General features: G+C 44.3%; 1 protein-coding gene across 1 annotated transcript in view; it reads left to right on the top strand.

The window, feature by feature from the left end:
- The window catches only part of CD79A (CD79a molecule), a 172,268-nt gene that overhangs the window by 121,282 nt on the left and 23,082 nt on the right, over positions 1-27,904 (top strand). Inside the window, exon 4 of the mRNA XM_069640912.1 lies at positions 12,993-13,061. Coding sequence (XP_069497013.1) covers positions 12,993-13,061 — 69 coding nt within the window. The remainder of the gene's footprint in view (positions 1-12,992; positions 13,062-27,904) is intronic.

The following is a 27,904-nucleotide window of genomic DNA, read 5'->3' as shown; positions in this document are numbered from 1 at the left end:
TGATATGATTTATTGATTTATTATGTTTCCTCCTCTCCCAGGGTCCCATGACCTGCCAGTCACCTTGGATTCCTGACGGGTTAATTGTAATTTGCAGAGCTTGCCCTGCAAACAAATTAAGCAATATAGCATTTTTGTTAAAACCAAAGTTAACTACTTCTGGCCTGAGCTGCAAGCCTGCAATAACAGTGTAATCTTCCAGGTGTTCGTTGGATGGCCGCCACGAGAGGCACAGTGGGCCTCATTACGACCCTGGCGGAACGGGTTAAACGGCGCCGTAAAAGGTGACGGCGCCGTTCAACCCGTTCCGCCACATTACGAGGTCCCCTTGCGGGACACGTTAAGCACGCCTGGGAAAACCAGGCGTGCTTACCGCGTCCCGCGAGGGGAAGAGGGAGCAAACAACGGGCCATCTCGTTATGGCCCGTTGTTTGCTCCCTCTCCCATTCCCATTCAGCCCTATGGGGGCTGAAATGGGAATGGGGAAGGACCGTGTCTGGGTCCTTGAGGGAGGAATTACCGGGCCATCCGAACTCGGAATAGCCCGGTAAGTCCTCATTCCGAGGACCCGGACACGGATGCGATTTCGGCGGCAGCCATGCCGCCAATAGCGGCATGGCTACCGGCCGAACTCGTAATGTCCCTAAACGGGCTCTGCAGCATTCATACCGAGAAAACACAGCAGAAAAGATGTGTTCAATGTAAAGGAGGTGTGCTAAAAAATGCCTTAAATGCTGCCTTAAAATTGTGTGCTCTAGGCGAATGACTAACCTCGTCTAATGAATACACCGGCCCTACCCACCTGTCCTGATTGTTGAGGAGCCGTGCCTACTCCTCTGAAATGTTTTAAGATTCATTGCAACTTTTCCTTCAATTGTTTCTACCTCAATCCATAGATGTAAATGGCAATGTAGACGTGTGCCTTAAATGTTCACATTCACCCCAAAATTCCCTTGAATGACTTGATGGCTAGGGATGCATTAGAACAACAAATACTACACTTTGCAAATAGTACATTCATAGTTTCTATCATGCCAGTCAGCTCAGATGTTCAAATACAAATTAAATCAAAATTGGGGAAACCCAGCTCTTGGTTTGTGCTGTCAGTTGCAAACTTAAAAGGTGCAGATCCAGCCCATCAGCAACAGCAGATGTCAGCTAGCAGATGAAAGTTAACCCTGTGCTAAGTGTTGTATGGACAATTCTGAAATAATTGGTGAAAGGGTGAAGTAAAATAATATCCAGTTAAAGGCACTCCAAATGTCACGACACAACTATCTACATAATTACTTTTAATGTAAAAGGTAAACTGTAAAGGGGACTTGCTTAAGGGAACAATGAAAGTATTGTTTTGTCATATAAAACAATATAAAATTGGGAGAACACCATGGGGTGCATGACGACATGGCTGGCTTCATCTGAGCTCTGCAGCCCTCCTAGCATTTCATAACCATATATCACTGTTTCAGCTGTTAAATTGGAGAAATTACACTTGCGGCTGATGCATGTAGAGTTGGGGGACAAAATGAGCTCAGACAGTATGCATAAAGCTTGAAATCTTAGCCAAGAGACCAACCATGGATCCGACTATCAGTGCACATTTTAAGAGGTGAGAATCATGGAGGAGGCGGTGGTGGTGTTGGGTGCGGGTAGAGTGGGTGGTCCTCTGTTCCTGGTTTTCCCCCTGCAGGGCTGACACTCGGCTCACTATGGGTTTGCATCAGAGTGTATGTGTGTGTTTGTGTGTGTCCACACTCTCACATGTGTGGGTCTGACTGGGGGTGTGGGCATCTGGGTTTGAGTGTGAGCATATGTGCAAAACATGCATGTTTGTATTATGTATTTGTCTGGTGTGGCAATGACAATGTGGATTTCTGTAGGCTCAGACACATCCCCATACAAGTGATTTACATTGACCATATTGCTTGCATAGAGACAGATTTTGGCGGCAACCTCATGCAAATGATTTACAGGGACTGTTCCGACTGATATAGATAGTTTTTGGCTGCTTTCGAATACAAGTGATTTGCAATGTCCATTATTACTGGTGAAGATAGATTGTGACTGCAGCATCACACACATGATTTACAGTGACCATTATTACTGACATAGACGGATTGTGGCCACAGCCTCATGCAAGGGGTTTGCAGTGACCATTATTGCAGGATCAGACAGATTGTGGCACCGGCCTCATGCAAGTCTTTTACAGTGCCCTTTTTAATTGTCATAAATTCTGGCCACTACCCCACGCAAGTGATTTACAAGGATCATGATTACAGGCATAGACAGAATGTGGGTGCAGCCTCATGCAAGTTATTTACAGTGATCTTATTTATTGGGCTAGATTGTGGCCACTACCTCACACAAGTGGTTTACAATTATCATGGTTACAGGCATAGACAGATTGTGCTGCAGCCTCGTGCATGTGATTTACAGTGAGCTTTATTACACACATAGGGCCTCATTACAACACCGGCGCTAAACCATGGCACTATTAGCATCATGGTTGGTGCCAGTGTTGTGACGGGTCCGCCATGGTTCAATGGGGAATTACCACCCCATTCCAAGGTTGGCGGGGCGGTAATTCCGCATTGAACCATGGCCCTTCCCCATTCCCATTTTCGCCCCATAGGGCTCTATGGGAATGGGGAAGGCGCTAAGTACGGTACCGCAAATTGCGGTACTGTACCTAGCACCAAGGTCCCTTTGCAGGTCCCTACTTTAACGGCTGGTGTAGACCAACCGTTAAGGTCGGGTCCCGCAAAGGGACCTCGTAGAAAGGCGCTAAGTGTTTAACGGCTCCGCAGCCTTTTATGGCGCCGTTAAACACTTAGCGCCAGGGTCGTAATGAGGCCTATAGACTGATTGTGAACACAGCCTTATGCAAATGCTTTGCAGTGATCATTATTTCTAACAAAGATAGATTGTGGTCACAGCCTCATTAAAATGTTGCAAATAGCTGCAGAGTACTGTTGGTGAAATGGAGTTTAATGGATTTTCTCATGTGTTAGCCTAGAGCACCAATTGCAAATTGTAGGGTTTTTCCACACCACAAAGTGGGCTCTAAAATGCACCAGTTAAACACATTATTTTAAACATTTTATCAGGGAGAACCCACCAAGCCCTCTACGTTGTGTTGGTCTTCCTCGCTACACTTGGTCGCTCATGCTAATTTGGGGAAATAATTAGGCTTTCCACTGAAAACTTTAACCAGCTGTGACTGACCGTGAATCATGGCATTTGCAGGATTTTTTTGTCTTAACCACGAGAACCAATGGTAAATTGCAAGTCCTTATACCCCCTTTTTCTGAAATTATGCTATGTTATTTTGAACATTTTCTTGGGCAGAGATCCCCCCTAAAGCCTCTGTAGGAGTTTGAGCTCTCTAGCAATGTTTGGTCACTCTCGCCGAGTCTGGTCGCTCATGCTAATTCGGGGAACTATTTAGGCCCCACCACTGAAAATATTCACCAGCCATTACTGGCTGTGAATCACTCATAATCCTGGCGGCCCCACAGCCTCCCCCCTACCCCACCGCTGAAACTAAAAGCTGTGCCTATCTTTGGACCAGGGGCGCTCTGGTGATGAGCACGGGTGAGCGGAAATGCAAACAGAGCTACGCCAGCAGTCGCTTATCTTTCATAAATGGGCCAGAAACAATATAAGGGAAAATCAGGAGACCCACCGAAACAGTAAAACAAGCAACAATAAACCCTAGGGTGGCTAAATTTACAAAATGATTTTGTAGGACACTTTAGAAGCAGGGATGCCTCAGAAGCAGACTGCAGTGAGCCCGGTTCCATACAGCGCCCTTAACTGCCGTCTTTGCCCCATATCCACTTTTATGGTAATAATATTGGCAAATGACATTTTAACACATGCACAGCACACATACCATACCAAAAAAACCCGTAGGACTATTAATCATACAGGGCAATGATCTTTCAATCTGGGCCTAGTTTGGGAAGTTCTAAGACCGTGTGCAGCAAAAGACATGCAAACCTCCTAATTTTCATATGTATTGACATCATCAGAAGAGACGCCACTGAAACGGACGTTACACTGATTGTCATCAGTATTTGACATTCAAAGGCATCCTGGAAAGTGACATAACAAGAGGTTGCCATGTGTAAGGCAAGATACTGTGTTGTGTGTAACGGTATCAGTATAAATGATCGAATTTAAAGAAGACGATGAAATGACCACATTTTTTTACCTATTTCTTTTTTTTTAAATATTTTTGGTCGTTTTTAATAAAAATGTAGGTGTGGTGTGGGGCAAGGTCATTAGTTAAGGTAGGAGGGTGAGGCGGTCCAGGGGGGCTGCCCCCGCATTATTAGAAAGAAAATCGGTAATTTCTGCATTCGAATTTTTATCGATAATTTCACGGTAAACCGTGTGCAATATATGAATGGTCAATATTATCATATGTGGACCACATGCATAGTCTGGTAAAGCATGAGCGAGACTTGTTTCTTAGGAAATGATGCCAATGAACCACTTTCAGGACCTCAGATAAGACACAGTGGACATTATTAAAAGGAGCGGAATGGAAAATTAAAGCAAGAAAGGAAGCCATATTCCTTTTACTTTTCCATGTGTCTACCTTTCCAAGGCGTCGGAGGCCAGCAAAGTGGAGTTTGCATCTCCACTTTGCTCTCCTCCTCCGTCTTGGAACAGCCCTCGGTTTTACGCCTTCAAGAAATGTTCATGCCTGTCTCGAATCCTATTACATCTGAGTAGAACCTGCAGTGACCCTGTGGGGCTCATTGGGTTCAAGCCTAGCAAGAAACATCTGCCTTCCATGTGAGAGAAAGTAACATGTGCTAGCAGCTCTCAGTGGGTTTATGGGCCATACAGCTGGTGCGCTTCCTCTCCTCCTCTTCCCATGGGTACTCCACTTGCGGATGACCTTAGGCCCAGGGGTGTTGCTAGGTCTGGAAAAGATCCGGGGCTGCACTAATGTCGGGACTGTCGGGACCCGGGGCTATAGCCCCATCAACCCCCCCTCTAACAACACCTCTGGGCCATTTCTCATGCAAGTGGTTAGCACCAGAGAAGAAGTACATACAGTACACACAAAACGTGTTCTGGAGAGGTTTCACCTGCTAGAGATGCAAATGTTCAGAGGACAATGTAATTGCATAGCCTGGGATGCCGCAGTTCTGGCTGCTTGGACCTTGTGTGGGAGAGTATGCTGGTGAGAAATATGGGAAACAGCAATGCATAACACAGGGAAGGGCATTTCTGAGATGACCACCACCCTGCAAGGTACTTGTCATGGCTATGTTTAACCCTCTGGCTCACCCAGTGTGGAACTGTTTGCCATGTTAGTCTTGTGTATGCAGGGCCGGTCTTACAACAGATTGCACCCCAGGCGGGAAGCATCGTTGGCACCCCCTCTCCCCTGACATGTGATCTCATGCATGTGTCATGGGCTGAGCAGAGGGAGTGGGGACTATGAGTTAACAAAATGTTCAATGCTGGCATCTGCTGAATTTCATGAACCTCAGAAAACAGCAATAAGAGGGTGAAACCCGAACAGGCCTGGTTATGTTAGCCTGCCTTTGCTCTTCATTTTTAGTAACAATGACCAGTTTGCTGCTGTGACTCAGGTCAGAGAATCGACAATTTCAGATCTACACTAATGTCATTCGTATGACCTCAAACATTTAGCCACTCTTAAAGGGTTATGAACTGGTCTTGAACAGTGTTACTCAAACCTCCAAGAACAAGCACAAGCAACATCCCCACCAATAGCTGTACAAGCCCGTCTACCTCAGCATTAAAATACATGCATTTAAGCAATTAGTATTGCATCAAATATTTCACGGGAAGTTAAATATATTTAGGTGGGACACACGTTAACAATATCACTACTCCATGTGAGTGGTAAAGTCTACTTTAAACATATGCAGAGAGTTAACATGCATGTACAATTCAACATAGGTCCCAATGTTAATGTTGGAGAGGTGGTGTTCTAAAATTATGACATTACAATGTGGACTTTACATTGAAACACACTGCAGTGCATTACCGCGGCAGAGAAATGGCAGTTCGAGTATTGGGGTTTGTTTCGCTCATGCTTGTGAACTCTCAAACTTCTGAAATATTTCCTTCGTGATCACTCATTTTAGCTTCCAGCACCATGAAACTGTAAGATCGCAAAGAAAAACAATGTCTACCATCCCAACATAAAAACAAAAACAATCAAATTCTTAAAGGGTGGAAGATGACCTTTTCTTGGGACTCGTTAAGTTTACTTTTTGCAAATTACTAGTCGCGTGCTGCTTGAATAACAGCGGTCCTTGCACATTGTGCAGTGTATAGACGAATTTCATTTCAAGGGACTTGGAGTACTGCGGGTATCAGGGGAAGCATCTCCAGTGTACCACAAGCATAGTGCGCTTTGCCCTCCAGCCTCACCCCCAGCCTTGCAGCCCTGAGCTTTTTCACATTCTCCATTTTGGTAAAGAACATTGTCCCGAGCTTGGGAGAGAAATGGACTATGCAGAAGGAGCTGCCTTCCCACGGTGTGTTTAGCTGCTGGTGTATAAAATGCAGAAATGGGTGGCATCAAGAGCCCCATGCTCTGAAACATCTTTTGCGCACTGGTTGTTCACACGACAGAAAGTGTGAGCAGGTGATTCCCCAACACTTGAACCATTCTTTAGAGACCTGGCTTTGATTAATGTGGCGTTAGCTAGTCATGGCCATTTCCCAGCGTTTGTTTTAAAGAAGATCGGAAGCAGGGTATTTTAAAGGCCATGAATTGATGCTACAGCATGTCGCCCCCAATGGAACAAAGAAAGTGAAGCATGCATCCTGCAAGTCTTGGTATTTGTATTACATGGAAGACGGGCCAACAGTCCACTGAGATGGTTTCTACTGTAGTTGCTGAGTCGCTTTCCCAAGCCAGCTGCTGTGCAGACTTCGCTCAGCTTTTGGTCCAGCGCCTGCATCCATCCATCAGACCATCATTCACAAGGCGCGTTGCATACAGGAAAGGCAGTTCCTTCTATGCTGTATGGCCTGGAGCTGCTCCAATTGGATTGGAGGACTCTTGAGAAAATGGACGGCCTCTTTTGGAAAAAGAATTATTTAGACTTTCTTCCTCTCTAACTTTTGTGACATTTTGTGACAATCGATAATAAACAAAGGTCAAGCCAGTGGATTTTAAAATGGGTTCACTCAAAAGGACACAGTCCCATCAGCAATGCATGAAAGAAGTCCCTCAGTCAACACTGCAGATCACCTCATATAAATCACAACAAAGTTGTAAAAAACTAGATTTATTTATTTAGTCAAATTCATTAAAAAGTTATTAAATAGGTTAGAGTTCACACAGAAATATAACATACAAAAATATGACACTAATAAAGTGCGATATGTGATAAAAGTGCTAGTATCGAAAGGAGGCTGCAAACAATTCACTGCCAGTTTACAATACAGAGGGAAAATCGCAAAAATCCCTAATGTAAATGTACAGTTGCCAAGTCAACAGACTCCATCGGGAAAAGGTAATCTCGCAAAAAGGAGAAGCCAGGTCAACTGGACAAATCTAAATATAGAAAGTTGAATCATAAGTTGATTAAATCAACCTATCACATAGGCAGGAAAGAAAAAGGACAAATATTTTGATCCCAAATAGGGCAGTCCAATGGTGTGTTGGCACTGCAAAACCTCGCAATCCTAAAATCATACACTAGAATTCTGACATCGGATGGTATACGTCAACTACTAAAGTGGCATGCACAAATTCACACAAATACATATAAACAATATTGTGGGCATGACACCAAACTACTAAAGTGGCATGCACAAATTCACACAAATACATATAACCAACATAGTGAGCATGACACAATTGAAAGAGTAGTTTTGATGGAAAAAACATCTAACTGAATTGCAGATGGTGTCCATCTTCATCAGGACGTGGCATTCCCGTACAAATATTCATGAAAATTCATCTGTGTCTTCTATGCAAATACACAAATTATTGAACGCTAAAAAGCCTTTATACTAAAGGTAATGTCTCATAGATAATAGTTCTGCCATAGTGTCAACCACTGAGAAGGCGATGGCTCCGGAAGCCTGTCTAAAGAGTCCAGGAAATCACAGTCCGGCCATGCAAAACGTAGATCTCTAATAGATTAGATCTAGGAACAGAATGGAATCTCACCAGCCAAATGCCGGTAGATAATGTGTCCTTAGTTTGAAGTGTCACCTCGTATAAATCGAGGTTCTATGTCCCCATTGGTTCCCAGTAAGGTGAACCTCGAGATGTCAATGAGGAAGAGCTGAAGTCTCCATCGTACGCCGAGCGCCATGCAACGAAACGGAACTGATCAGGCAAACCGGGACAATTTGTGACAATCGGGCACGAATTTGGTTTACTATCGTTGGAGATCTCGGTACACATAGCGAAGTTAAGAATATATTGCAAAATCCTTGACCACCTGAACTCTCCCTCGCCACCCCGACCCCCCGCCCACCCACCGTGGAAGTGTAGCAGAGGTCCCAAATAAAGCCTGCACTCCAGGTGTTTGTTTATCTCGTTAGACCAGCGTGATTACTATTCCAAACAAAAGAAACACCATGACAAAGAAGAGTACAAGACAAGTCTGAGCGAACAGTGAAATGTATGAAACTCTTGCACTAAAATAAAGTCAGCAGTGCATGCCCAGGAAAGAGGAAACGACAAACAATATGCTGGGGAGCGGGAACTAGGGGGGGCGTAGTAACCCACAAACTGGCCCAAGTGTGGTACCGGCCCCCAGGGCCTCGCCGTCTTAGTGATTTTGGCCCGGCCAACGGACCGACCAATCCAACCCCGCTGGAACGTGCAACTGTCTAAGATCTGCTGACAGTGACACTCTGCCCAGGTCTTCCGAGAACCGGCTTTTTGATCTCCTGAGGAGAGTCCACCACCAGTGCTCGCTTCCTTTTTCATGACTACTTGAGCCTTCACAAAGGTGTCTAGCTTTGTGGCCTCCAGAGGGTGTTCTTGGATGGCCGAGTCATCTCCGCAATACCATTTTAAAATAAATAAAATGCCTATGCAGCAATAGGCCTCACCTGCGAGGACGGGAGCGTGAGGAAAGAAATGTGCTTGCCTCGGCAGGCTGTAGTTACTGCTGGGTTTCCTGAAACAAGGCCAATCAGCGAGGGCAGGATGCAGCAACTGTCTGTATTTGCTGATTCAGCTGCTGCTTGGCAATGTGTGCTTGTGATGGGAACAACTTCAGGATTTAGTGACCCACTCGCTCCTCTTTTCTGTAATGGCCGGGGCCGACAACACCAGCCAGCCCCAATCGATCCACACTTCAGTGGCAGTGCGCGACTGTAGCCTGGAGGAGGGCACATCGCACGAGCGCCCATGGGCCTGGCTGGCGCCAGCAGCGCCGGCACCACCCGGGGCAAAGGGAAGGTAATAAAGCAACAAATGTTGCAAATCTATTTGCCAATTGCCCTGCCCTGCCTGAGGGCCGAGGCCAGACCTGTTTCTTGGCCCAGGCGAGGTGGGCAACTGCCCGGGGCACAATAGCCTCGGGGCGCAATTGCCCCAGTCCCTGGAGCCTCTGGAGGGGATAGAATTCCCCAGTTTGTCCTTCCGACTGTAATTTCACGTAGTACTTTTGTACTACGTGACATTACAGAAGTCAGAGGCTCCCTCTGACCACTTTCGCGCCACTTGGGGTGGGGGGCATAAGCACACCAGTAAAAACACTTTAGGTCCCCCTGCAGCTAAAACCAGCCCCTTCCATCACAATGCCAGCAGGAAACTGCTAATGGTGGCCCATTAGCCACTAAATGGTTTCGTGCTGGCATTGAGATGGGAGGGGAGGTGCAGTGGGCTGTGGGGAGTGGGCGTGCCTTGCAGAGACGCACCGTGGGCCCCGACACGGTACAAACGGAGACCCATTTGGGCCCATCGTGTGTCCCTGCAAGCCCAGAAAATGGCCAAAATAATAGTTTAAAGCAGCGCTAATTCTTTCATGCTGCTTCTTTTCCAAACTATATATCAATTACACTTTAAACCACTTCCATGGCACTGGTGATGCTTTACTTCACTATGCGGATAATAGTTTTGACCAGTGTTGCTGAGTAAATATTCTTTAAGCCACAAACCGGTTTATTTATTTATGCAATGTTTGTCGGGTACATGGAGACGGATAATTTATTTATTTATTTATGCAATGTTTGTCGGATACCTGTATCCGACACACATTGCATAAATAAATAAATATGCAGGTACCCGACAAACATTGCATGAATAAATAAATAATCCTGGTCCATGTATCCTTACCACAGTCAAAACTTTACTGTATCAAAGCATACACTTGATTCCCATTCAAAGAATGTTAAAGTGATTGTTTATCGGGTTCAGGTGTCTCCTTGTCATTGCCCTTTTGGCTTAGGTTGCCTCCAAACCCCCTTCAGCATCTTGTGTTCTTTGTTGGTTGTATATACTGTATCCTGTGCCATATTCATGGTCTCTTGGTTGGTGTGCCCAGTCCTCATTATCTGTAGCCTAAGTGGGACTGGGGCATAACATTGTCTTGGGCACCAGTGAAAAAGTGGCCCACCGTTCCAAATGGCAATTCATTCCTTGTGTGACGAACTGTTTGACTTTGGGTAGGAGTTCCTTAACGGTGTAGTTTGGGCATGGCGCGCAGGGTGTAGTGGAAGTGGTGCGTGGTGGAAGTGGTGTGCAGGTGCGGCGGGAGTGGAGCGCGGGGTGCGGTGGGAGTGGCGCATGGGATGGGGCGTGGGGGGGCGAATTCCTAGTGTTTCGCCCTGGGCACCAAATGGACTAGAAACTGCCGAGGCCACACCCTGCAGTAGTGCCAGTGGTAGAATACACGTGTAACACGTTTGTTTCCTAACATTATAAAAATGAACAGGCACATTCATTTTTATAATGTTAGGAAACTAACGTGTTATATGTGTATTCTAGCACTGGCACTGTGGACTGCTGGTACAGCGCCCCTTAGAGGCTGACTGACGTCAGGTAGCTGCCTGGGCTGCCTGACGCAAAGACCGGCCCTGTGTGTATGTGCTGTCTGCTCCGCATAGTGAGTACGTTTGTACCATGCATAGACTGAGTCTCACGGTGACGCAGCGAGGAGTGGCGTGCTAGCACCCCAGAAGAATGCTTACACAAATTCACACGGGATGCCACGCCTACGAACAGTGGGACCCAGAGCAGGCTCAGACTGGCCTACTGGGCTATAGGGCAATGCCCGAACCAAAAACACAAAATGCTAGTGTGGTTTTTGGGTCAAAGCGGGTCACTTTTTGGGCCAATGTTGGCCGCTTTGATGAGTTACTCCACTACATGGCTAGTAGATTTGACCAGTGTGACTCTGAACACATATTCTTTCAAATGCACAATTTGCATCACATTTTATCAAAAAAACTCCCCCTTGGGTACTACTCAAACAGTCTGTCACAAAAGGAGTGAATTCCCATTTGCAACTGTGGGCCACTTTTTCATTGGTGCCCGAGACAATTTTAAACCCCAGTCCGACCCTGACCCAGAGTGGAATTGTTTAAGTGTGTCTAGTTATAAAAACGCACAGTTTCCTTGTCTCACCCTTTCCGTTAATTCCCTTCTGTCAACCCGGGTCTAGCGAGTAGGAATGTAGCCCTTAGGATATCTGACGTCACAGGTAGTGCTGATTTCCCCTGGCTCCGTATGTGTGAGGAGCTGTATCGGGTGTGCAGGTGTGTGTGCGAGGAAGTGCTGCATCCTATGTGATGATGGAGTGATTGACAGGTATGCAGGATGCTGACTTGAACCCTGAGTGGATGTTGTGCAATGTGTCGTGGGAGTAAGTAGGTACTTGTAAGTTGCATGAGAAGGTGTGTCCTGTGTGTACCCTTCCATGTGACCTGTCTGTGCCTGTAACCTGGAAGAGATAAAGCAATTTGGAACAAGTACCTGAGGCTTCTGACTGATCTGTGCACCGTCAGACCTCGAGACTTCCATGTGCCCTTTTAAATGTGCATAAGCAAGGCCTCATGGGAGCAAAGAGCCTGGTGCACTTTGCGCCATTGCCCCCCTCGTGGTGGCTCTGTATCCCAGCACACAACTGGGCTACATGCACATGAGCGCCGATGATTGCTATCACGGCATACACCACGTGTGATCTCGCTCTCACATCTGCTATCCTAGCACACACCTGGAGGTGTAAGCTGAGAACGCCCCTATCCGAGAACATACTTGGAGTCTTTGCATAAGGCGTGAGTGCTTCTGCCCCATCACATACCTGTGCTGCGAACATAAGGCGGAGTTGTTCCTTTTCCAGCACATATTAGTGCTATGTGAGGTGTGAGTTCTCCTAACACATCTGGGCTGTGAGCACATTTGTCTGAGTGCTCATATCTCAGCGTACACCTGGGCAAAGGGGGTGAGATGTGAAAGTGTCTGTGCCAGTATCTACTTGGGTAATGTGAGCAATCCCACCCCAGCACATGACTGGGCTCTCTCTGAGCATTAGGTGTGATAGGTCATATCCGAAAACATACCTAGGATGACCAAGCGTGATGTACAAGTGCTACCACCACAGTTTACACCTCAGCTGCACATGAGGTATGAGGGCCTGGGATGCCTAAGGGTGAGGTGGGAGTGCTTCTACTACAGTTTACAACTAGGCTGCGAGTATGGCAGGTGTTCCAACACCGGCATACACCGGCTGCGGGTATAGCATGTGTTCCTACCCCGGCATACACGTAGGCTGTGAGTATGAGGCGTGCTTGTTTCTATTGCAGCTCAAAGCTGGGATTCATGAGGAGGAGGTGTGAGTGCCCCTGCCCCGGCATGTACATAGGCCGTGGGCCGGAGGTGTGAGTCTTCCTATCCCAGCGTATACCTAGGGTGTGGAGAGAATGTGTGACTGCCACCTACGTTGACACTTACCTGTAGCTCTAGTTTACTGGGCACAGATGCATCTCGCTAACTCTCCTCTCTCTTTCTGAACTCGTAGAAGAGATGGGAGAATGAGAGAAGGTTCCAGAACAAGAAGCACCCTGACGAAGGCGAGAATCTGTACGAGGTGAGCAGACATGTCCAGGGCATTGACAAACAAGGCACGAGTCTTAAAATAACACAAATTTCCGCAACCAAAAGCTCTAGCTTTGGACATGTATCCGGTGATATTTTTCAGGAAAGATCCCACAGGACAACATTTTGTATCCTTCACATTTTGCAAAGTTAGTCGTATTCCCTTTGCCATTTTGTGATATTGTAGATGTGCAATTCAAGAGACTTCCTAGTGCTTCCACTTCATAAGGTCGGTGGGATTGCAAGATTGCCAAGCTCCCCATTTGCTCTGCAGCCTTATTTGTATTTTAATTTCTCTCAAATTTCTCTAGCCGATCCAGCTCTCAAGTGCATAGTCAATAAGCTTTGTGTGGGTTACTTTCTTCCACTGTGCATCATGTTATATAGTATTTTCGCACAGGGTAGATTGCAAAACGTTTACTGCTGCAAGTTATGCGAATGCAGTGGTGCGAGAATTAAAATGGTCACCCTAAATTTGAACATTTTCAAAAATAGTGCTATGGTCATAGCAAACTATCCTCCTTTGGAAAAGCGTGTACAGAACAATGCACCAAAAAGTAACAGCACGAGCTCCAAGAATAGAAGTGATGTCCACACAGCCCCTTTCCCCACTACCTGCAAAAACAGTAACCTGTAAACTAAACTGATCCTCTATAACATAATGAGGCACTACATTCACTATGAATTCTACAATGTATCATTAGTTTACATGCTGCAGCTCAAAGTGTTTGCACACAAGTAAAGTGCACACTTAATAAAGCATTATCGTGGACCTGACAAACACAAATAAATGATAACATTATCAGACATGTCCTACCATTACAAGATGGTGCCCACGAAAATGCGCTCTCTGTGTTCTGGAGAAGTCAATTGTTATAAATTGGAAGTCTTGTTAATATATTCTGTAACCAGATGACCAGTGGCAGCCATTGGCTGATAAAAGGCAATAAAAAATAATAATAATAAGCAATGCAACATAAAAGTAAAACAGCAATGTGTTAAGCAGCTTACATGAGCATGCTGGCAGAAACAAATTAAATGTAGCAGCCACGCTCTTCTAAGCAACGCAGAACAAATCTCTCCCAAGTTTCATAATAACACTATCTTTTACAAAATGGCCAACACTTTGGCAGAAATGTGACCATTATCCACTCTTTTATAATCGCGGAGCAGTTAGGACCCCCCCCCTTAATTATTATACAAAATGTTCAACACCAGAGAAAGTGACATTAGAGGATGCACGGTCACAGCAAGATAATGCCAGCACTATTTAGTCAATTATGGTATACCTGCATGTATGGGATCCATTCATGCTATTGGCAGTAGAATACCTTTGCTCCTCTGGCATACAGTAGTAATCTGCAGGGAAAGAAACTGCTGTGGACGAAATGCTGAATTCCAATAAACCTAGTAATGTTGACAAAGTGCTGGCCACTTTTCTCACCTGTAACTCCACGATAATTCACACTTATTTTTTAAAAATATGCAGAGCCTGCAATTGATATTCTGGATGTCTTCGCTTTTAGCTCATGTCATTCTGAATTCCTACATATACATGTGTAAATATTCTTAGTGTGGCATGTTTCTTTTACTAACATTATAGACCAAGCTTAATTAGTGTCCTTATGTGAAGATGTGGGGAGGGGTATAATGAGGGCAAGTAGCATGGGTACTTTCTTATAGTGACATTGGCTGTATTATTGGCATTATGTAGAAAGCCAAAAAGATATATATTCTTATGTGGAATACTGGCCTACATTGGTGCAGCCAGTATGGGAATTTTCTTACCGTGGCATGACATGTTTTACTATCACTTTGGGCAAAGCCAGCTTGGCAAGTGTTCTTACCTTGGCGTGAGGGGAGGGACAACATTGTGGAGCCAGTAAGAATACTTTTGTATAATGGTGTGACATGTTTTACAGCTATTTTGGGCAAAGGTAACAAAATGAGTTTTGTTATGTGGCCATACTGGCCTACTTTGGAGCTTCCAGTGTGGACATCTGTTGATACTCTGGCATGGCATTTTTACTGGCCTTTTCGGCAAAGCCAACACAATGAGTGTTCGTAAATGGGCATATTGGTCTAAATTGGTGCAGCCAGTATTAAAGTGTTTTGTTGCAGTGGCATGAGATACTTTTACTGGCATTATGAGCAAAGCCAACATGATGAGTGTTCTTAGGTGGCCATACTGACCTACAATGGTGTAGCTAATAGGGACATATTTTCTTACAGTGTTATTTTTTTCTTTACTGGCTTTAAGTCATTATGGGCAACACCAGCTTGTTGAGTGTTCTTACTGGCCTACATTGCTGCAGACAATATGGGCAGGATATCTTACAATGGCATGGCATTTTATACTGGAATTATGGCTGAAGTCAACATGATGAGTGTTCTTGGTCTTTCAACGATTGGGTATGCTGGTCTCCATTGATGCAGCCAGTATGGGCATGTTTTATTACAGTGGCATAGCATTTTCTACTGGCATTATGGGCAGAGCCAACATGAGTGTTCTTACGTGGCCATTCTGGCCTTACATTGGTGCAGCCAGTCTGGACATGTTTTCTCACAGTGGCATCCTTTTTTTAAAACTGCCATTATGGGCAAACCCAACATGAGGATACTTTTGCATGGGATACTAGCATTTATTGGCATAGCCATTATGGACATGTTTTCATATAGTTCTGGAGTTATGGGCAAAGCAAACATGAGTATGTTCTTATGTGAGAATACTGGCATATATTGCTGCAGATACAATGGACATGTAGGACAAAGCCAGCATAAGCAGTTTTTTATACTGGAAGAATACTGGAATATGTTATGGGCAAAGTCATCATAAACATATTCTGATGCACTGTTTAAGACTTGTCATCTATTGGATTTTTTCATATGTTACCCTACAAAACCGATCGTACACTGTGGCTTTTGACCCCACTTTTCACAGAAAGGGTGCTGTAAAATGCACCATTTGAAACAAGTATTTTAAACCATTTCTCAGCAGGAGAACACCCACAAATTCTCCTTGGTTGGTTTGGACTCACTTGCTACACTCTTCCCCTCCCATATTTCAGGGCCGAACTTAAACTTAATTCACCTAATTCTAATAAATATGTGACATTGTTAAGAGTGATTATGGGTGCTAGTACCCAGGAATTGGCACAGGGTTCCTCAATAAACCAATAAACCAAATTCAGACTTCAGCACATATATCTGGTTGCCATTTCAAAATGTTATCAAATTAATATTCCATAGACAATTTCAATGAAACAAAGTTAAGCATAAGACAAATTCTCAAAATTGGCTATTTATGCAATTAATTAAAAAAAATTAAACCTTAAGATCTAATAATTTTTCTTTTTATGTTTATAGTATCGCTTAATGTCAAGGTCACCAAGTTTTGGGATGCATCCTTCATCACAAGCCGATACTCAGGATGCTCACCTAATGTGTTTGCAGGATTCAATATGATGGTCTTGTGCTCTTCACAAGAATGTGGATCTTCCCTTAGATCCCATGTAATTGGGAGTTTTGTGACTGTAAAAAACAACCATATATGATATGGTCAGATTCCATCTGTTATTAAAAAGGATGTTATATTCAATTATCAGGAATTATGTCATATTTACCTTGAAAATTATTATCTGATCCCTCTAAATGGTGAAAAAGCCTTCCGTGTGTTCGCTTTCAAGCTGTACCACACAATTGTTATAATTGGTACCTGTTTAGAAAGAAACATATTTTAGTAAAAATCTGAAAAGGGTATCAGTCCACCACGAATGTGGACTTCAATCAATGAATAGTCCTTTTACATGATACTCTACAGTCGCTCACCTTGAGAGCTCTATCTGAAGATTCAAGGTCATGCAAGAGTAATAATGGAAAAAAATGCTGAAACCTGCCTTTTCCTGATATGGGTTTGACCCAGAAACCATTCTGGGGAAACTGGAAGTAATATTGGACACCATTTTAGCAGATTTTCAAAACCCACAATTTGAATTTATTATTGTCAATGCATGGATAACTTATCCTAGTAATTGATAACATGAAACCAGTGTATTATAATAAAGAGCAATATGATTAAATCCCTAAAATGTGTAAGTCATTCCGGTAAAACTGGAAATAATGTGGGGCCCCATTTTCTTTTTTCACAGATCACAGTCTGAATTTGTTATTATCATTTTATGTTCAATGTATCTCACTAACAGATGAACCTGATCCAGTTAATTAAGAAGAAAGAGAGTGTGACTCCAAATATCGGTGTATACATTAAATAATATTAACATGCTATTAACATGCTATTTATGTACATACTTTAAAGTCAGGCCACTCTCTACTTTACAGTGGTCACCATTGTACTCAAGTTGGGTTAACTCCAGATCAATTAAGTCATTCCCATAAAATGCAAAGTAGTACAGTTCACTGTATATTAGTGTTCTGGCATGTTAACAATTTTATAGATGAAATTAGATTGGTTACCAACACAATATTCTAAGATGTTAACAATGTTTGATAGGAATTTAACAAAGGTATAAACCTGTACTAATTAATATTGTGAAGCTGTTTGAGCTAGTCATGAAGTGTCTGAAAATATCTAAATATCGGACTCTTAATTGAGTACTGTAAGGAACTCATGTTGGCAACAGTAAAGACAGACACAAGTGATCACAGTTCAAGGGTGTTTATTGAACTATAAATGCAGTGTGGAAAAATGCCTAACCTAAATCTAAGATAGGAGCAAGTGTCGACCATCAAATGAAAAATAAGGCAGTCCTAGTGGTGTTGTGCCAAAATAAAAGGGCCTCTACTAAGAAAAACCTATTGCCAATTCCTCACAAATCATTACAAAAAGAGTGTGGGATAGGGTTTCAATAAAGAAAGAAGTTTTCTCAAATCATAAGTCAGGATCTGATTGCCAGGGGTCTTCCTTCCCCACGTTTTCAGCACAGGACAAGGTGGGACCTTGGAGCATAGCACACGCTCAGGATTTCTTAGAACGAGCCGAGATTTCCATTCCAGCTGGCACAGCACATGCTCAAACCTTCCCAGCACGAGCTAACAGTTCGGTATCAGCTATTAGGTTCTTCGACAGTTAAGTCTCTTTTCAATAAAAGTCTCTCACCTTTGAGGCCTGATGCTTTCAACAAACAAACACAAAAGTTCTGTTCTACAAACCCTTTGGGTGATGGCTTCACCTCTGAGTGCCCCTCTTATGGGTGCAGACCCCTCATAAATTGTATTCAACAAATTCACAAGACAGTTCCCTTCTCAGTGAACTTTGGGTGACAGCTTTCCACCCCTGGATCTCCCTCGACCGGCTCGGATCATCCCACTTCTCTTCACCTTATCTTGCAATATTTCTTGCTTTTACAAATCTTAATGTCTTTTTAAACAGGTTTTCGGCTTTGCCCCTCGTTACTGGTTTCCCTCTGCCGGGTCCATTCTCGCCACCTTTTGGTTATCAGTTTCGCTCTGCCATGTTCACTCTCACTGACCTTTGGTTGTCGGCTTCCCTCTGCCGAGTTCACTCTCACCGACCGTTGGTTGTCGGCTTTCCTCTGCTGGGTTCACTCTCGCTGATGGTTATAGATAATTCATCACTTGACTTTAGACTTCACCCCTTCTCATTAGCATTCCCCTGCCGGGTTCACTCTTGCTAATCTTTACAAAATCAAGCTCATGTACTAATTGTCACCATGCGGGATTCACTTCCCTTAGCTTTCACAATCATCTGTTGGTCAAACACTTTCGACAATACAGAGGATTTTACAAGACCTCTGCATGACCACTTTGAACCTTCTTTGCCTCTTCTTGAGGCCTTCTAGTTGTGGTAGTCTTTAACGTTGGGTAATCACCCAGAGTTTCCTGCTTGAGCACTCAAGTGGTGCCAGGGGCGTAAGAGACACATAAAATCTGGGGGGGGACACGGGACACCTTGTTTTTTGTTTTTGTTTTTTATTTATTGTGCTTTAGTTAAAGAATTCGTCACAAAACTAAAATTAAAATAGCAGTACGTATTAACTTACATATATCATCAGTGTATAAAACAAGAGAAAAGAAATAATAAACCAAACAGCGGTCCTGCTAGGCTTTGGGATATTCGGAACGTGCAATTGCAGTGACAAATGAGAGGGCGGGCAGAGGGGTAAGTGCTACAGGGTCCCCCAGCATGTAAATAAAAGATTAATTAATTAATCTCACCTAAGGCCTGGGCAATTACTGTTTGGGGCTCAAAGGGGGGTGACCAGCGCTCACTTTGTTTGGATGGGCTTTATTGGTACCAGAAATATCCCTCCACATCCTGAAAGCACACATTCTGTACTCAATTAGTTGAGCCACTTGTCTATAACCGGAAATGCATTGGGATCCAACAGCATAGGGGACATGATTTAGTTTAGTTTCTCGGCCATCCACATTTATCATGCATTTTCCATGTCCCCACACAGCCTTTGCTGGGCGCACTTGAGAAATACTTCACACACCAATTTGCAGGTTGCCAGTCAAAGGATCGACAGTGAAAGGGACGACAGGTCAAAGGATCGACACCAAAGGGTCGACAGGACAAAGGATCGAATTATTATTTATTTTCTTTCACATATTTTTTTTTTTTTGGGGGGGTTCCTCCCAACCCCCTTTTTTGCTAAAAACCACTTTTTTTCCAAAATGAAAACCTAAAAAAAAATATATAATAAAAAGAAATTCGATCCTTTGTCCTGTCGACCCTTTGGTGTCGATCCTTTTTCCTGTCGACCCTTTTGATTCGATCCTTTGACTAGACACCCAATTTGCAGACAATGCCCATAAAGTTCAAAGACAGCCAAGGCCCACAATGTCTGCACGGGCGCCAGCCTACTGGCAAAGTATAAATGCACCCCGAGTTCACTCCAGAATGCCCTGTTTTCCTCTAATGTCTGTATTGGTTCACACCTTCCTTGCTGCTGGGACTGCTCCAAGTAGGTGACAATCTTTCAGAAGATAAATATGTTCTCATGCCACTCAATGCTAATCAAGAAACCTATATTAGTGCTCAACATCTCTTTCGAATCCACTTCTGAGTTACAAGTTCCATGCACTTTGAAGTTCGAATACTGTGGTAGGACTGACCCAGCCATTCATCCTCTCAAGGTTGATACATTGAGTAGCATTACATTATTGGGTAATAACACCTACTAGTACAAGTTCTTGGAGGCAAGAGGAATCCACATGAAGAGTTAATACAAGAACACCAATTATTAATATTATTAAAATTAGCGACCTCCTGTGCTCGCAGTGTTACAACATCACCCATGCCACTTTTTTCTTCTCAGAAGGTTAATCATGAACACCCAGGAAAGAAACACAAGGATTGAGAGTTTCCTATAGCTTTGCAAGCAAATAATAATAGGTGCACAACTTTTAAATCTAAAAACAAGCCATTTCACTAATATCCTGATAAGACAATGGACTGGCCTTGTGGTTAAGTGCTTCGCCCTTGACAGTTACCATCTCATGTTTGAATGCTGGCTCCCGCAGCATCGTCAGTTTGAAGCAGTCCAATCGCATTACAATAATAAAGGAGGCAAATGGATGTTGTCGGATTGCAGATAAGGGGGAGGCATTTATTGGCAGATCTCAGACCCGGCAACCCTGTCCTACGTTGTGGTCCAGGCGCTGCTGTGTGTCTAGCTCACTTTGACACAGGCTTGGTGAACTCGTCCTATCGCCATGGTGCCGCATGGGCTCAGGCATCCGGCCCAGGGTGAAGTGCAATATCCTGAGGCCATGTCACCTGAAGATGTACATATGGCCCTGCACCCTATCCCAATGCCAGTGCATCGCCATGGCGACAGCCTAGTGATCGACCTAAGATCTCCTATGACCTACTATTTAGGGAGCAGCTCACAGCCCTTTTAAATAAGCCCTGCCCAAATAAGTCTAATTTTGTTACATTTGCTGTGCCTGCCCTCAAAAAGTACCACTTTACCCCGCAAAAGTAAATACAGCACCCTACAAAAGTATAAAACACACAGCCTCATTAACATCCTGGGCAGATCACTGCATATCGTCCAATACCTCCTCGAGGTGCCCCTTGGTCAAGGTGCATTTCCCAGGTGCGAGTGGGCATTCCCTGGAGTCACACGGGCTGCACCCAGCACAGAGGGCAAACCCCAACGGGTATAAACAGCGCTTTAAACACATTGCTCTGGTGTGTGTGCATTCCCTAGTCTCAATAAGAGCTGCAATCCACAGAGGGATTCCCCACATGCGCATGTGCAGATTACAGCAGGTGGCCAACGCAGCACAGCGGCCTCGCCTCACTTCGGCTTAAAAATACACGGGGGGGGGTCTCCCTATAGGTTCGTACATCCATATTCCAGGAGTGAAGAGCAGCCGGTGCACTATTTAAAGCGTGTCCGAGTAAGGAAATGTGCCTGCTATATGATGGACCTACAGCACCCACGAAATATTATAACGAAAAAACAATAATCATTTAATAATGTTCACCCTTCTGGACCGCACATCACAGAGTTTACCATCCAATAATTTACATGCCACTAAAATGGCAGACACTGTATAGGTGGCACGATGGAGATGTGATCTGCTGGTGTTCAACTGTGCAAACAGGAGACCCATGTGTTAATCCCAGCATCTCTTCCATGTCTAACTAAAAATGTGTGATCCTGGTCAAATCTCCTAAATAGGGAGAATTTTAAAACTGACCAGCGCTTGAAGTAGTGGCTGTGTCAAATAATTAACATTTGAAAACACTTATTGGGTGCATTTGTTGTTTTTATTCTAGTTGCATATGTACACATACACACACACACACGCACACACATTGGTACAGTGACCTAGATTTTGGTGACCTTTAACACTGGGTCCTCTTTAAAAAATAAAGCTGCTCTGGGGCGGCAAATGTAGAAGTAGTGATTCAATTAAAAGGCATTATTGTGTGGATAAAACATTTGTTACAAAATCAGTGTTTCCTAAACCATGGAGGAAAACTCTCTCTAAAACAACACCATACATTTCACAGAGTAATGCAAAATATTTGTGAAATACGAGCAGTCGCATATAGAGCAGGATCTACCTGCATTTCTACTTGGATAGTGCATATTGTCCAGAAATCGGGTTGTGGTTCTCTTAAGGATCAGCCCCCACCTCACAACATCACACACTCAGCCACACGTGGTCCCCCCTCCCTCATCCAGTCACACGACAACATACACACAAGGACACTTACCTTAGCTAGCTCGAGTCGAGTCTCTCTCTAGTCTCCCACTCCCTCGATAATCAAATGCCATCAATCGCAGAGGCCGGGCCAGCCTTCTCAGTCATCATGAGCATGAGTCGCTGCCTGGCTGCTACACTTCGTTCTGGAAAAACGCAGGCTGAGGCTGCGCAGCAGTGCACTGCGCAGGGGCACATGCGGTTTGTTCCCTGGCCCGGGCACGTACCAAATGTGCAGGCGCGTGGCACGCAGTGAGCAAAAGTACTTTTAGACTGCAGAACTTATACTTTTGCACACTGACGGCTGCCGTCTGAAGAAGTATTTGTACACGCTGCATGATGCCACTGTAGACAGTGCAGAGACACAGTGCAATGCACTGTGCACAACAACACATATTATGGGGGGGATAAATGCCATTATATCCCCCTCACTTAAAATTGCGGGGGGATTTGTTCCCCCTGTTCTCCCATGTCCTACACCCATGCGTGGTGCTAGACTCCTGTTTCGCTGGTTTTCCCCCTCTTTTCTTAACAGTTTCTTTATGTCTTTCAATGTTAAAATTAGCTCTTGCTACCTTTCGTTCAACACAGTTCGGTTTCTTATCAACTCTCCCCTCAACTCACTGGCTGTGATGAACCGCTTGGCTTTGGAGTCAACTCTTAGGCAAGGGTCTCTCCCAGGCTTGGTAATCAGGGTCTCGTGTACCTTTGACATCTGCTGCAACACACGTTGGCCCTTGTTCACCATCTTATATTTCTGTCTGTGGAGGTTTCACAGGCATTGGTCAGAAAGGGCAAGGTTATTTCTGCCACCCTCTCGTTTTTCACCTCCTCTTGAACTGCTGTGCTGAGTTAGATCTCACGCCGTGCGGTCTGCCTTGCTCGTATTGTGCTCTCTTGCTCCACCTTTTATCCCTGTGGGGAAAGGAAAGGACCATCAGGTGTGTTTGTGTGATTTTGGTCAATTGCCTGACTTTGCCTGACCCTTAGGTTGGGACATGTCAGGTAAACAGCTTTAAACTTAGTCCATGGTCTTTCGTAGTGTATGAAAGTGCTCGTGGCAGAAAAGAGGGAGGGAGTAGAGTATCCGAGTATCCTACATGATAGGATTGGCAAAAGGTATTATAATACGGGGGTTTCACGAAATAAGAGTTGGCGTATTCAGATAGAAAACGGGAATGCAGGGATTCTGGGAGATGTAGTTGTTGAGTCCAATGGGGTCTGTGCTCATAGTTGGTTTACCAGAGGTGTAGGTGTGGTTGGGTTTTAATATGGGAGATTCTTTTGGTGGAAGGGAGGTAGATGTGGAATACCCAAAGAAAATCTCAGGGACTTCATCCTCCTCTCTGTCTTCCACAATGTAGTACTGTGTCTCATCTGCAGTATTTCCCCGAGCATAACCCTGGGCTCCCCTAGAAAAAATGAATAAACAAAAAATCAGTCTCTTTTACGAATGTGCACCTTTAAACCTGTTTACAACACTCCAATCAAACAATTCACCATCCACCACTGATGTCACTAAATAAAACATGTCCAAATTGTATTTGCAAGGTTTGCAAAGCCTTTCACAGCTGTTCAGGCATTTGGGCAAAGGCTCCACATATGAATCTTTATGAAATCGACCCCATGTGTTTGAAGTAGCGTTCCCCTGATTCATGTCTGGAAAAGCAGCTGGTGCTCTTCATATTTCTGTGTCTAATTGTTACTGTCACATTTATGGAGTATTAATGAACCACAACATTGCTACTAAGCAAGCAGCTAAACGCATTGCATGCAACCTCCCATTCGGTAGCATTTCATGCACCAATGATGTGTTATGGATTTCAAACAAAAACAGCATGTTACTCTGATTTACCTTTACCAGGAAAGTTATGTCAAGTATTAAGGTTTCTGCATTGGTGTCCTTCTAATGTATATTCAGGTTGCAACCCTTTCATTTATCTAACCCAGTTTATGAGCAGTTCTTTGCCATGGCTACTTATACGTTATGTAAGGTATTTCTCACAGAGAACATTTGTTGTGGCAACATCTTTAGCTTGAGATGTACATTAAGATTCTAAAATGTAGGTCCTTGTTAAAACCAAATTACAGAAACCGGATTAACACTCGACATCAATATCATGGTGGGTTTAAAACAGCCCAGAAAAACACTTCTACTTGTAATGTGGGACTAGAATAGGACATTGCAGCTAAATAGCCACAGAAACAGCGTACCTTAGTAGCCATCACAGCAATTGTATTACAGATCAGACCTATACATCAATGTACTATGTTTATGCAAATTAGCAGAAAACCTTGTTTTTGGCTCTAGATGAGAACACCCCACTGTCTTATATGCCACTGCTAATTTATACATATGTTTATCAACCCAAGACCAACAGCTTTCAAGGATGCAACCACATACACGTTTTACCCTTTTTGGGGATCATCAGTGTGGTGTAGATTTGAGGTGATGAGGTGGAAGTTGGGCACATCTAATTAGTGCAGTACAAGGTGACACACTGTACTTACTAACGATTGACAATTTAGGCACATGGATGTAAAAGCCCAAAGTCACAGTTTTTAATAAATTGTTGAAGCTGCAATTAGAATATCAGTCTAAAAATGTTACGTCTGACAACATTGTGCATGTTCAAGTAGATTGTATTTCTTTATCAAGTAGATTGCATTTCATAGTTACTTAACGAAGGCCCCTGGGGCATTACCTTACATGGTAATGGCCAGCGAGAGGCTTATTGCCATTAGTACCCCGGCCCATTAGACCAGGGTACTAATGTTTTGTTTTTCAGTTGTGAGATGCATTGTGTTCCGCAGCCCAAAAATAAAAAGAAAAAAATGGCCAACGCGGACCCGGACCGTTCTCCCTTTCCGTGGTGGCCATAGTAAACAAAGGAAAATGGCCACCACGGAACAGGAGACAGGACTACACGTAGTCCCTTCTCTCTTTCCATGTCGGCCATTCAAGAAATTGCAAAAAATGTAAATACTAAAAATGGCCTCCGTGGAACAGGGAGAAGGGACTATCCGTAGTCCCTCTTCCCTTTCCATGGTGGCCGGTAAAAAAAACCCAAAAACAAAGATCGCTGCGAACGATGTGCAAGGACGTGAACAGGCTTACCGTCTGGTAAGGCTCGCAAACGCACCAATCGGTGTGTTTGTCTCATTTATAGTAACCCATGCCAGGTACTAATGTGATGTAAGCAGATTTGAATAGCACCCTTCTGCTTCATTTGGTGGCCTTATTGCACATGACTCTGTGAGAAAAAGGGGACGGTGGCGTCATGCAAAGGACAGATGTGCTAACGACTACGCCTGTGGCAGCCATCTGTGGGGGATTTGTGTGTATAATGTAAAGTGGTGGGAGGTCTTAGAGGAGAGATGGTTAGTTGGGAGAGATGCAGCCTCACAGACAGAACAACCTACAACCCTGCACTCCTACCCCCGGCCTCTTGCAGACATCACCCCGTTTCACTATCTCACATTGCCTCTCTCTTCCTCTCTCCCTCTCTCGCTTCCTCTACGCCCTCTCTCTCTCTCTGTATTAAACTGATACATTGTACCCTATGTACAACACACAGATCTATGAATTTGCAGATGAGGGAGAGGGGGAAGTCTGGATGCTCCATCCATTAATATGAGCTGCGTGCTGAGGTTTCTGTGAGGCAAGAACTTTTGGTTCAGTGTTAGGTCTGTTGAAATCCGAGGACTGCAGATGACTGTTTCACCTTTAACATATTAGTTGGCAGACTGAGCAATGCCCCGAACCTCACTGTAACATGCTCTGTTGCTGTGCTAAGAGGTAGTGGCATAGAACAAAATGTGAGGGCTCCATTGAAAGCCATGCTGAGTTTTTCCTACCCCTCCCCAAGCTCGGCATCAAAGCATGGGTCGCACTAGACTCTGGGCTGCCCTGGGCCATGACGCCTGCGCAATAGGCACAATGATCCTGCTGCAGTAGCACAGCATGCACTGCACTAGGTAAAAGATAAAATGTATGTATCAAGCCTTAAATCTTTCACCTATCTAGTCTAAATGAGGGGGCTGTGCCTGGCTCCGGTACCCAAGTGTACCAGCCAACTCTGTGAGTGACCAGTAATATTCTGCACAGTAATTATACCATATGAAAACATGTTCATGCTAGCTCTGCCAGTATATGCCAATATTCCAATGTACGCACATTCTCTTGTTGGCTTTGCCCTTTTTGCCAGTAAACATCTACTGCCACAGGAAGAAAACACGTTATTGCTGGCTGCACAAATGCTTACCCAGCACCACAATGTAAGAATATTTTATAAGTTCTCCCCCCTCCCTTCCTTATCTGTGTCTTAGCTCTTGCACTATCTGAGTATGATAGTTAATTTCACATCCTTACTGTTCACGGCCTGTAAGAATGTCATTGTATATTCCCTTGTTCCCTCCCTTGCCTTGAAGCGCTTTGAAACACATTGTGTATAGGTGCTATATAAATAAAATATCATATCATATCAAGTTGACCTTACCCTTCACGGCAGTAAAAATGCATACTACCTTCTTTGGCTTCACAAATGCCTCCATCTGCCATGCAAGAATGCACATCATATTGGTCTTGCCCCTATAAATGCCAGTCCAAAGAAAAGGTCCAGTCTTCTTGCCCCCTTCCACTATAAACCCTCCACCCCAAAGCCCCTCTGTTACTCACCGCTCCGTAAGTAGGTCAGGCATGAGGATCAATGACCTTGGAGACGATAGGAGTACAGGAATCGATATTCAGCCTCCAATTCCAGCTCCCCAGAGTTCACGACTCAGGGTTCCTCAAAGAGGGGCTCTTCTCTACAACGTACCTCTCTGCTGTTTCGATTGGAACAGACAGAGGTGTCAGTTGAATAAAAGAGTGGGGAGAACACACACCGCCAATACCAATGCTGCAAAGGAATACAAAGATATTAAACAGTGTTGAGAGAGACCATATGCAATCAAGCAACAGTATCCGATAGAAAATACCTAGGCAAGGATTGGAGTGGAGCTTCCCCCGGGATGGATCTACAAAATAAAGAATTAAACCCAATGAGTGAGAATAGTCTAATGGATTCTTCTTAGAGTATTTAAACAAAAACAACAGACCTGAATTGTGGGACTTTCAAGGGTTAACGATGTCCAGGTTTGGAGAAAACGACAGGATAAAATAAGAAACAGGTACGTTAGTACAGGGAAGTAAACCCAGACGGCACAAGGGTTGCACTAGTGTCGGATTGGTGCAAGGTCAGGAGAGCGTCAAAATGCACTTTGATAATAAGTTCACGAAGTATGGTAATCCAATAAATGTTCCAAAATCCAGTACAAGGAAATACCCAACAGAGCAATAGGTAAGTGGTACAATGTAGACAGAGATGGTGCTGGCAGAATGACCCAATAAATATATACAGGAAGTTACCTGAGAACACACACTTCCAGACGAGGATTGGAGCAGCTGAAGTTTTCCAAGTAGCCACTAGCGGGTAAACTGCGAGGGGCAGCAGCAGCAGGAAGAACAAACCAATAATGTTCAGCGTCTGCTGATGGCAAGCCAGAGCGGGTAAACTGCGAGGGGCAGCAGCAGCAGGAAAAAACAATCCAATAGCGTTCCGCGTCAATACCAGGAGATCACGACAATGA

The sequence above is a fragment of the Ambystoma mexicanum genome, chromosome 1q (assembly GCF_040938575.1).
Source record: "Ambystoma mexicanum isolate Mex_15411 chromosome 1q, UKY_AmexF1_1, whole genome shotgun sequence".
Lineage (NCBI taxonomy): Eukaryota > Metazoa > Chordata > Amphibia > Caudata > Ambystomatidae > Ambystoma > Ambystoma mexicanum.
The sequence above is the reverse complement of the archived record's forward strand: the minus strand, read 5'-3'. Positions and strand labels throughout refer to the sequence as shown.